Genomic DNA, 12,266 nt, shown 5'->3' with positions numbered 1-12,266 from the left:
AATCTCTGTTTCATAAGGCTCCCGTGAGGGTCAAAGCACTGTCACTGCTGGAACTATGTACTTATGGCACAGTCCCAAGGAAAAGGGTAGGTCCTGAAATCAGAGGGATCTCACCAGCTTTGTGCTTTGAATGAGATATTTATCCATTTTTAAATTTCCATTTCCTCCTTGATAAAATGGGGGATATTAATGCCTAGCATGCATGTGTGAGGCTTACACAGAATATACCTAAGTGCTGGCAGAACAGACAACCCACAGTTGGTAACTGCCACCACCCTCACCATACCCATCACTATCATTATCACCATCAGTAGAAGCTCCAAGTCACCCCACGCCACTCTGTTCCTTAAAGTAAGAAACTCCCGGACAGACTTTTCTTCCTAAGGCTTTCAAATAATTTTTGGCACTCTTATTTCTGCCTTTAGCATGTCCTTTATAAAGTTAAAGATAAAATGTTGAAACACCATTCAAGAAGGGTCTGACCAATCTCAACTCCACTAGGACAATCACTTCTTGGACCTTTTATTAAGTCCCTTTGTATTGTTTCTTTTTTTTTTTTAAGATCTTATTTATTTATTTTGAGAGAGAGAGAGAGAGAGAGAGAGAGAACACGAGCAGGGGGAGGGTCTGAGACAGAGAGAGAGACAGAGAGAAGCAGACTTCCCACCGAGCAGGGAGCCCAATACCTGGCTCGATCCCAGGACCCTGGGATCACGACCTGAGCTGAAGGCAGAGGCTCAACCGACTGAGCCACCCAAGTGCCCCTTTGTATTGTTTCTTAAACAAGGCCCTACCTATGGCCCAGATGCCTGTTCTCCTTTTCTGAGCATTGCTAGGTTTTTCCTTCAGTCTGTACCAAATGTTAGGTATTATTTAAAAAAAAATATTAAAAAGGAAAGAAACAGCATTAGAGTATAAAATAGTCTCTTCCCTGAAAATGAAGTTCAGAGAAGCTTTACCCAAGAATAAAATTATTTTTGTGGGTTAAGAAAAATAATGAACGAAATGGCCTGGATCATTCACATCGGCCCCTTCATGGAGAAGGATCATGGCTTCGGGGCCAGAGTGGGGAGCAGAGGTGTTGAGGGCCACACTGCTAGAGTGGCGGTCACCGCCACCACTGAGGATCTGCCATGTGCAAGGTGCCGGGCTAGGCCTCGGAGATAAGGTTACTTTGTTTAGTTCACAGTACAACTCCCCAAATAAGTACTATTATTTCACTTTACAAAGAAAGGAAGAGGCTAGCCAACAAGTACATTGCCCAAAGTCTTACAGCTAACAAGTGACAGAGGCAGAATTCACACCCAAGGTTGTCTGACGGTAACAGTCACCCTCTTCCCACCACCCCCCTTCGCTCCAAGAGGGGATATCATTTCCCTGGACCCTAACACTCATGGAAACCACACACCTCACCTTCCGAGAGACCCGGCTTTTACATTATCTACACGGGAAATATGCAGAAGTAACAATTTAGAACTTCAGTTTAGTGAAGCCGACTATCTCTTATACCCAAGAGTCTACTGATTTCTCTGAGAGACCACGGACAAGTACATACCATGATGTCTGCTTCCCTCGTGGCGTATCGAAGATTTGGATCCAGCCAGTACATCAGGGATTTAACCTGATCAAAGTTCAGGAAGAGGAGGAATACCAGGAAAAGGAAGTAGAGCACACTGAGTCCTGAGGGAAACAAAACATCCCCACATTTAGGAGAGATCTGGGGGTCAGACGCACAACACGTGAGAGACTCAAGTCAGACATGGATATTGCAGTGAGTGTCGAGATCCCTGTTACAGTCTGGCAGTTCCTTTGATGAGCGAGTCTGATACACCATCCCAATTCACACTGGGAGGGTTGGTAATACTCTCTGAGAAAACGATGCTCGAGTTGAGTCTTGAAGGACCGGCCAAAATTCAGGTAGAGAAAAGGCATCCAGGTAAGCCCGTGACATCAGAAGCAGAAAGGGGAAGGGAGCACAGTAGCCCTGAGGTGAAAGGGCTTGGGGGCCTTGGCAAAGATCTCAGATTTTACCATAAATCAAACAAGGAGCACGTGACAGGCTTTAAGCGGGGGAATAAGATGATCTGGGTAACGCTTTACAAAGTGGGCTCCGGCTGCTGTGTGGAGAGTGGAGGGAGGTGGGCAAGCCGGGTATGGACAGCCCAGTCAGGGGGCAACATCAGCAGAGACAGGTGTGAAGGGCCGAGAGGTGGCCCAGGGCTACACATCCACGTCTTGTCAGCCCTTGTGGGCATTACGTTCCTGTCGCATCATAGCAGAATCGGTATCCTAATAATCACCCCACATCGTTCAAAAATAATCATCTGCTTTTAAAACAGCAAAAGCCTTTTGGACAGATTTGGAAACCAACCACCAGTGGCTCTATCACTTCTCTTTCTCTCGAACCTGCTAGAATTAAAACATTTGTGTAGGACACTTAGACACTGTGATACAAATGACCTTGGATCACAGCACTCTGTGTGAACTTGGCTCAGCCCTAATCTCCCATGAGCTGCTCCAGAGGAGACAGTGTCCATGGCTGGACTGAAATCCCCTGGAACATCTACAGCGCCAAGCCTTCCAAAAAGGCCTCTCCCCGTCCTCAGGGAGCTCAGGGGACTTGAGCACAGCATGGCTGACCTGGTTGTGCACCCCAGGGCCCCAGGGGCACACACGTTAGTATAAGGACCTCCGCATGTTTATTACCAGCTGCTTTTATAAATTTCCATCTCAAACGCCCACCACTACACCTTTTTGTTATATTCTTATTTTATTATAATTTCATTATTTTATTATATTCTTATTTTATTATAATCTTTTCAAAATAATTATTTTAAGACAGAAAGAAACCATCTGTGTGGATCAGGGCTTCTTAAACTGGAATTCATGGTTGAGCTTCGAAGTCCATGAAGCCCCAGATGTAAAATGCACAAATGTGTGTGTGCGTGCACACTGAGAAAGGATTAGTTCTCATCAGATTATCAAAGGGCTTCATGATCCCAAAAAGATCCCAGGTAAGATTATATAATTACCGATAATGGATCATCTGAAATAAGAAAAACTCAAATGTAGCCAACATCCTGAAAATAAATCATAATTTCAAGCAGCAACATTAAGTCCATGAGATGTTAAGTATGATGCAACCAGGACAATCTATTTAAAAATGGAAATGAATCATGTCACTTTTCTGTGAAAAATCCTCCCGGGACTTCCCACTGTCCTTCCTGTCTGTGCCCCTTACGGGCCCACATGCCCAGTGGGGCTCTGTCCCTGCCCGACTCTGGCCTCTCTCTTACTACTCCCCTAGGGCCTGCTCGGCTCCACCACACTGGCCTGCAACACACCATGCTCTTTCTGGCTGGGGACCATTTTATTTTTTTTTTTAAAGGTTTTTTATTTATTTATTTGAGAGAGAGAATGAGATAGAGAGAAAGCATGAGAGGGGAGAGGGTCAGAGGGAGAAGCAGACTCCCCGCTGAGCAGGGAGCCCGATGCGGGACTCGATCCCGGGACTCCAGGATCATGGCCTGAGCCGAAGGCAGTTGCTTTACCAACTGAGCCACCCAGGTGCCCAGGCTGGGGACCATTTTAGTAGCCCTTCCCTTTGCCTGGCTTCCAGCGACCCCAATCCCTGCCAGATCCTACTTTGCACAAGCACGTTTCTGTGAAGCATTCTTTCACAGAAGCGAAGTATGGAATTGGGCATGGAACTGTACCCAATTCCCAAAAGTAAAAGGCTATTAAGTTTTACTGCAAAACTGCTACAGTGATATATAGAAAATGGATTTTAAGTACAATATATTTCTAAATCCACTAATGGGTAACTCACCAAAAACCATTCTCCATAAGGCCGGATGAGGTCGAGTAAATGGGCCTGCAGAGGGAAAATGTAAGGTTAGAACAAACGGGTTTCAAACAAAAACTAAAAGCAAAGTGCTGACCGCTATAGCGATTTAAAAAAAAAAAAAAAGCTCTCTGTCAAAATTTTTTTCTACATAAATATTTTGAGGTCAAGTCTAGGTTGAAATATTTTATTCGCATTGTAGCAACTGTCACCACAACTGTAACAGGTACCAGTCTTCACAACAGACGTTTGTTTGCAAAGCTTTGTCTTTACAACTCTGACCCTAATTTCCCAGGGAAACAATGTTACAACAGCGAGTGGTTACCAGGCCAGCCAGCCTGAAAGAGTTCTTCAAACACACTGAAGTTTAACAAGTGAAATCTCCCAGCCCAGCTAGTGTGTGTGTGTGCATGTGTGCGTGCGTGTGGGTGTGCGTGCATGCACGCAAGTGAGAGAGTGAGCAAGAGCTCTGGGAATTAAACAGGAGAAACACTGCTTTGAGAACACGTGAAGTGGCGTATGAAACTGAAAATAAATCCTTTGAGCACTGGAATGTGCTAGTGCAGTGGCTTTTGATCATGAACTGTGGTAACAAAATACCTCTGACGTGGCAACCCCTCCAGACACAAAGACGCAGCTTCTGCACCATGAAAACAGGCTTCACAGGACGAAACTTACTCTGACTACAAGTGACCCACCAATACTTTTTCTTTTTTTTCTCTTAAAAAAAAAAAAAAAAAAAAAAAAGCAGAAGCAAGCAAGCAAGCCAGCCAGGCCTTGATCTACTAAACTGACTCACCATCAACGGAAGGGTTACAGTTCACGAATACTGAACAGTGCTCTTGTGGGCACTTGACCTACTTGGGGCTGTCCGCTCCTGTGGAACAGCCTACCTACATCCTCCTGGAGGATTTCCAACATCAGAATCCCACATCTCCCGGGGAGATGCGAGAGCTGGCTGCCCAGCCCCCTTCCTAACCGGGGCTTAGTTCTTCAGTCGCACCTGTGCCAGACTTGATCTCAGGAGCTGGCGATAAAGACCTAAGGGTGAGGAGCTCTCCTCCACCTCTCCCTCTCCCTCTGCCTGGACCACCATGGACAGTAGGGGGGAGATGGCACTGGTGATCAGGGCAGTTCCCTGCAGAGGTGACAGTGGGACAGACTATAGCCAGTGCTCACTGGGGTTTCCTCATTAGACCAGTTCTGGGTGACCGGCCAGTTCCTAGAAGCTTAGCCTGGGACCCAGCCTCCTAGCCCCCCCAGGAGTCCTCCAGCCGACATCCTATAAGTCTTTTCAATCAGTAATCAGCTTCTGTTGCTGGCAACCTGGAATCCTGTCTGAAGGAAACATTACGTTGTAATTTTTATTCTGGAACTCATTCTCAATCACCCACCTCATCTTAAGATGACGACTTTGAAACATATTTTAACTGCTTTCTTTTGATGGATCAGGTTCGTATTAGGAAAATCAGTTACAAGTATCCCCTGCCATCCAAATCTAGTCGGTTCCCGAGCTTAGACAGAGGCAGTTCAGAAGGTGAGTGAGGTTTGTGTGGGCCTCCGCTCTATCCAAGTTAATATGGTGTCCGAGTTTTGGAATGGCAAGGAGCGAGAGCTCAGATTGAGGGATTTAAATAAAGCGTCTCCAAACCCGTTCCATTTCTGAGTTCTGGTAGCAAAGGCTCAGACAGCAAGGAATACCTGTACTCTTCCTAACTGGCCGCTTTTTTCTCAGAAAGGCACAGTGAAGCATAGAAACCAGGGTCCCCTTCCAGCTAACAACACGGCTAACTTTCCTCAAGTCCCTGGAAAACAGATGGCTAAAATGGTCATCTTTTAATTTCCTCTTCCCAATGCCCTCTCCACTGCTCTTGGTCACCACGAGTGGCTTCTGTGTTACTGCGGCTGCCTGGCGTGCAAGTTATCACTTCATCCAAATCACCGCATTCACCTTTTAGACAGAACACGGGACCCCACCTTTCTCTAGGCTTCCTCTCACGAGGTGAAACTCTAAAATGGTACGATTATTTGGCTTGAAACACAATTCCATGCCCAATCAACACTTAGAATCATATAAGTTGGGTTATTCTCAAGAGCAATCACAACTATTATAGTACTTTGCTGGGCACTTAGTGCGTAGCAGATGGGGGGGAACCCCCCCGTTGTCTCCTAATTGTCGTGACAGCTGGGTGGCGAGAGGGTATCATCACTCCCACTTTACAGCTCAGGACACGGAGGCACAGGTACTTGCCCAGGGTCACACAGCCCACAGGACCCCAACTCTGGTCTGAGAGCACTTTGTGCTTTCTGATCCCCTCGGCCAGGCCTGGGCTGGCTCAAGAGGACGGAGTGGGGGCAGTGGGTGGGGAGACGTTGAGGGTTTCAACCAGGACTGTCTCAGGGCCAGGAGAACGAGGGGAGAGAAGCAAGCTAATGAGTGGTGTTTACAGGTGCTGCCGTGTGGAACTGGTAAGCAAGGTCAGGAAGGACAAGGGGCATGATGAGGAACTGATTAAGGTCCCTCATATCAACTTAACAGAAGGGCCCCCAAAGTCATCTTCAGCCCACGATGACTTGAAGAGCAGCCTTCTGAAAACAGAACTCAGCTCTCTCTTCTCACCCTGTGCAGCGTGTCCAGTGTAAATAAGAGGATAGTGTGGTTGAGGAGTTTGGGATTGATGGGGCCTTGTGGCTCTTCCTTAAACTGATATGGAGCTGCTTCACCCTCGGGGTATTTCTCTCCATCAGTCTGTGATGCCTGCGACAGGCACATGTTGTTCCAGACTCTGGATGAGAATTTTCCTCTTACTACAGTGCAGTGCAGTTGTTTGTTCTAAGTCTTGTCTTGACTTCTCCCTATTGAATCTTTTCCTCTTCTTTCCACATTTCGCACTACGTTTCTGAAAAAAATACATTTTTTTATTATGCTCAGTTAGCCCGCATATAGTACATCATTAGTTTCTGATGTAGTGTTCAACAAATAGTTTTTTTTTTTTTAATTTATTTATTTGACAGAGAGAGACACAGTGAGAGAGGGAACACAAGCAGGGGGAGTGGGAGAGGGAGAAGCAGGCTTCCTGCTGAGCAGGGAGCCCGATGCGGGGCTCGATCCCAGGACCCCGGGATCATGACCTGAGCCAAAGGCAGATGCTTAACGACTGATCCACCCAGGCGCCCCCAACAAATACAGTTTTTTAAAATGTGCTTTAGGGGCGCCTGGGGGCTCAGTCGTTAAGCATCTTCCTTCAGCTCAGGTCATGATCTCAGGGGCCTGGGATCGAGTCCCGCATCGGGCTCCCTGCTCAGCGGGGAGCCTGCTTCTCCCTCTCCCTCAGTTCCCCCCCCCCCGCTTGTACTCTTTCTCTCTCCCTCTCAAATAAATGAAATTAAAAAAAAAATTAAAATGTCCTTTAGCTTTGCAAATTGAAATGTACTGGATGAATCCGAGAAAGGCTTCAGAAAGCTGATGTGAGTTTCAGAGAACAAGCTGCTCTACCCTGAACCACGTAGGTGGGAAGCGTTGGTGTTTTTTGCTACAACAGGTGTAGATAAGGCCCTGGAATGTAAGGTGAGACTTTCAGCAGCTACTTGCAAAACCCATTCCAGGCTTTATTTCAGTCATCACATCTGCCCACTCCTTTCTGAAAAGGTACTCTAAATGTTTTGGTGCAGTATTTCAAGGAGTACATTCTAGCAGCATTACTCACTAAGATTACCAACTTTACCATCAAAGCCAGGACTACTGCTAAAAATACTATCTGTATTATTTTGCGTTTTAAAAAAACATGGAGAATGAGGCTGGTGTGTTTTTCTCTTATTACGAACCCTGACGCTGATGCTCACCACATCACCCACACTTGCCTGCTCCAGTCACGTGCCGCTTTAGAGCAGTGCTTCCTGCAGCTCTCCGCTGCCCGGGCATGTTAGCGCTGCCCAGTCTTCCCCGAACATTCACGCTACCTCCATGCCTTCCCCACAGATCCCACTTGTCAGCGGACTACTTTTGTCAGTGGGCAAGTCCCGGCAGGGCACCTTCTCCCCCGCCCCGTGTTACGGTCCGGAAGGTAGGGGGCGCTCCATCTCAGGGTCTGCGTCTTCTTTAGGCTTTATTTCTTTTTCTTTTTCTTTTAATTTAATTCTACTTTATTATGTTATGTTAGTCACCATACAATGCATCATTAGTTTTTGATGTAGTGATCCACGCTTCACTGTTTGTGTATAACACCCAGTGCTCCATGCAGTACGTCCCTCCTTAGTACCCATCACCGGGCTCACCCATCCCCCCACCCCCTCCCCTCTAGAACCCTCAGTTTGTTTCTCAGAGTCAGTAGTCTCTCATGGTTCATCTCTCCCTCCGATTTCCGCCCCCCTTCATTTTTCCCTTCCTTCTCCTAATGTCCTCCATGGTATTCCTTATGTTCCACAAATGAGTGAAGTCATATGATAACTGACTTTCTCTGCCTGACTTATTTCACTTAGCATCATCTCCTCCAGTCCCATCCATGTGGATGTAAAAGTTGGGTATTCATCCTTTCTGATGGCTGGGTAATATCCCATTGTATATATATGGACCACATCTTCTTTATCCACTCATCTGTGGAAGGGCATCTTGGCTCTTTCCACATTTCTGACTTGATAAAAGGTGCCCACAAGAGCTACTCTTCTAGATCACATGGAAGGTACGGGGAAGGGCTTCTCCAGCAGGCGACGAACCAGTGCTGTTTGGTTCCGGGTTGTAACTTCTTCCCAGGGCCACGCTCAAATGTGGCTTGGTTTACTTTATCAGTCCCTCCATCTAGGACATGTAATTTTCAATCAGATATTAAGAATGAGTTTGATTTCAAAGGAAACAAATCAAATGGCCTTGCCATAAGAAGAGCTAGCACTTCAAAAACTACGTCAGAGGGGCGCCTGGGTGGCTCATTAAGTGACTGCCTTCAGCTCAGGTCATGGTCCCAGGGTCCTAGGATCGAGCCCCACATCGGGCTCCCTGCTCGGCAGGAAGCCTGCTTCTCCCTCTCCCACTCCCCCTGCTTGTGTTCCCTCTCTCACTGTGTCTTTCTGTCAAATAAATAAATAAATAAAATCTTAAAAAAAAAAAAAAACTACCTCAGAAATGAGAACATAAGATAGCACACAAAAAATAAGAATAAAAAAAAATTAAAAAAGAAAATAAGATCACAGCTCCACTCGCCAGCAGCCTGTTATGATTCCCATGAATAACTAAGTTCAAGGGACCGAACCTTAGGGAAGTAGTTGCGTCTCCAAGAGCTATGGGCCTGTGCCCCCTTCGTCTGCGGCTTCTCTTGATTATCACTGTTTTTCAGCCTTAATGAGGTATATTGACAAAGATTATTATCTGCAATTTTAAATTCCTCTAGGAAAAACCTAGAAAAGGTGAATAAAATGACCTTTAAGCAAATTTCAAACCTAAGAATTTTTTTTTTTTTTTTTTTTTTTTAAAAAAAAAGAATTGGGCGGGAAAAAGGATGAGAGGAGGACAAGAATTTTGTTTCAAACTTAGGGGGCAGTGAATCTTCTGGATCACCTTCAAACCTCAAGGAGACGTGATTAACACTATCTTAGCTCAGAGAAGTCAAATGAGGCCAAAGGACAAACCGAAGGATGAATTCAGGAAAATCAAGAAATACTAGTATTTCACTCTCCTCAAAATACCTTAAAGAAGTGCTGAATGGCGTTCCTCTTGCAGACAAGGATTGGGAAAGAGAGGGCTGATTCTGTGAACCTTCTTCTGGGCAGACTCATGACTTGATCCCACAAACACTTATTGAGAGGCCCTGTGGGCCAGGCACTGGGGGTACAGAAAAGGCTCGGGCGGTTTGGGGAGAGCGGGGTGCAAGGGGAAGGAATGGTTCAAGGAAGCCCCCAGAAGCTGGAAAAGCACACCTGAAGGTCACCTGTTGAAAGAAATCTCACAGCCAAACAGATTTTTAAATTTCACTGCAGTGATAGAGTGATAAGTTATAATTACACCCTAATGATACACCGGTATAGTTAAAATCACACTTCTGCTGGAGTGCCAGTTGCTATAATGAGATGGAGGTAGCATTTAAAAAAAAAAAAATTAAGGGAGGGGCGCCTGGGTGGCTCCGTCGGTTAAGCATCTGCCTTCGGCTCAGGTCATGATCCCAGGGTCCCGGATTGAGCCCCGTGTGGGGCTCCCAGCTCGGCAGGGAGCCTGCTTCTCCTTCTCCCTCTGCCTGCCACTCCCCCTGGTTGTGCTCTCTGTCAAATAAATAAAATCTTTAAAAAAAAATTTTTTTTTAAGGGAACTGGTAGAGAAAGAAAAGAGGGCAGGAAAGCAGCAGCATGGTGTAGATATCAGGTCCTCCTTCTCTGGCCTCACCCCAGGGTCTCTCCCTCCACATCTGCTCACAGGCCTGAAGGAAGGAATTCTAGAACCTACCCCAGTCACCCACCCCGGGGATGAAATTCTGTTTGAGTGTCCACTCCTCTCCCAGATAACTCAGTGGTAAATCTAAGCCAATGCAAGCAATCCTTTTCCTCTTTTTTTTTTTTTAAGATTTTATTTATTTGACAGAGAGAGACACAGTGAGAGAGGGAACACAAGCAGGGGGAGTGGGAGAGGGAGAAGTAGGCTTCCTGCCGAGCAGGGAGCCCGACGCGGGGCTCGATCCCAGGACCCCGGGATCGTGACCTGAGCCGAAGGCAGACGCTTAACAACTGAGCCACCCAGGCGCCCCTCCTTTTTCTCTTTTATTCTTCTGGTCAGTGAAGATCTATCCTGTGCCCACTTGTTTGGGCACTATAAATTCCTGTCCTCAGGTCTGGATGTAGAAGAGGCACAGGGCCCAATTCTGGTCAAAAAGAAGTGAGGACAAGCGTGCTGGAGGGTTTCTAGCCAGGGTCTCTTCACCCTTAAAAAGATGGAAGAAGCGCCCTCCTCCTCCTTTGGACACTGCCCGAGGCCGTCTGTCCAGCACTGCGTCGGCTCTCACGGGACCATTAGGGTAGCAGCGCACAGCACCCACAGGCTGAGGATGGAGCAGCAGAAAAAGGCAAAGAGCCTGGGTCTTCACATGTCACTGAGCAGCTAAATTAGCCAACCCTGGAACCACTCTATCTCAGAACTTCCTGACATTCGGGAAAGTAAACATTCCCTTTATTCTTCAAGCCATTTTGAAATGGGTTTCCTCTTACTTGTGGCCAAAAGCATCCTGACTGTTATAAAACCCTATGGAGAAAGTTAAGGGCTTCCTTGGTTATTTAGACACTACAAAAAGCATCATGGGGCCCCCGCTTCCTGAAGGAGCTGACTGATTCTACCAACTAGCACAGATGAGCTCACACAATCGAATTTAGGCGTACACTCAAAACACAGCGGGCAGCCTTTGTGAGGTCAAGGATAGACGCGTTCGAAGCTGCCAAAACAGAGCCATTCTGGGAATGCCATCCACGGCAGGCACTCCCCCAAAACTGCCTTTCAAGGAGAAGGCTAATGTTGGGCTCTGTTTCTCCCATCCACTTTCATTACTTAATTCGAGACTATGTGCCAAGGGTGGGGGTGAACAGAAAATAATGTGACAAGACTGGAACAAGAAGAGGCATGTATACTCTGCTCAGAGAAGCAGCCGCCCAGCATCGGGGCCCCTGAGAAGGCCTGAAGTCTGAGTGCTGGCTCTGGGAGCGGACAGCCACAGAGCTTGGGAGTACCTTTCCCCAGGGGCCTGGCCAGCTCCCCCATCATCCACACTGGCCCCTTCTGAAGCCACCCCCTCATTTTAAAATATTCAATAATAACATTCTTTACTGTGGAAAACTTAGTTTTACTAATCGTATGTAAAGTGTGGACAAAGGAATCTTCAGAAAACAAGGTGGACACGATGTATTTGCTATGCACACAGGGCTTTAAGAGAGTCCCTCTAACTAGGTGCTGCCCTAAGGCCTACATGTTCTGCCTGTAGGGGAGTGGTGTGGGTGCAGGCGCACACAGAGATGGCAGGGGAAGGATGTGGGGGGAAGAGACGGGATAAAAGAGAGAGAAGGAGGGGCGCCTGGGTGGCTCAGTCGGTTAAGCATCTGCCTTCAGCTTAGGTCTTGATTGCGGGGTGCTGGGCTTGAGCCCCCGCATCGGGCCCTCTGCTCAGCAGGGAGTTCGTTCCTCCCTCTGCCTGCCGCTCCCCCTGCTTGTGCTCTCTCTATCTCACTCTCTCTGACACATAAATAAATAAAATCTTAAAAAAAAAAAAAAAGAGGAGAGCGAGAGAGATTGAGAGAGAGAAGGTAGGCTCCGGGTGATATGCTAGCCTCTCGGGTCACAAGATGACATCTGGGCAATGAAGGATGGACACAACCACCCACGAGGCACAGACCAACTAAGACCCTAAGATTATATTCCTGGGAAAAAAGAAAAGCCAGACAGATAGAGAGGAACAGAATA

General features: G+C 47.0%; 1 protein-coding gene across 3 annotated transcripts in view; it reads right to left on the bottom strand.

Moving 5' to 3' along the window:
• Positions 1–12,266, bottom strand: part of PTDSS1 (phosphatidylserine synthase 1) — an 84,344-nt gene that overhangs the window by 55,699 nt on the left and 16,379 nt on the right. For all 3 annotated transcript variants that reach the window (XM_073892994.1, XM_025870870.2, XM_073892995.1), the window contains 2 exons: positions 3,830–3,874; positions 1,556–1,680 (listed from right to left, as the gene is read on the bottom strand). In XM_073892994.1, the coding sequence (XP_073749095.1) occupies positions 1,556–1,680; positions 3,830–3,874 (170 nt within the window). The remainder of the gene's footprint in view (positions 1–1,555; positions 1,681–3,829; positions 3,875–12,266) is intronic.

The sequence above is a fragment of the Callorhinus ursinus genome, unplaced genomic scaffold, assembly GCF_003265705.2.
Source record: "Callorhinus ursinus isolate GAN/ISIS: 27379988/994484 unplaced genomic scaffold, GSC_fseal_2.0 scaffold5, whole genome shotgun sequence".
In the NCBI taxonomy this organism is placed as follows: domain Eukaryota; kingdom Metazoa; phylum Chordata; class Mammalia; order Carnivora; family Otariidae; genus Callorhinus; species Callorhinus ursinus.
The sequence above is the reverse complement of the archived record's forward strand: the minus strand, read 5'-3'. Positions and strand labels throughout refer to the sequence as shown.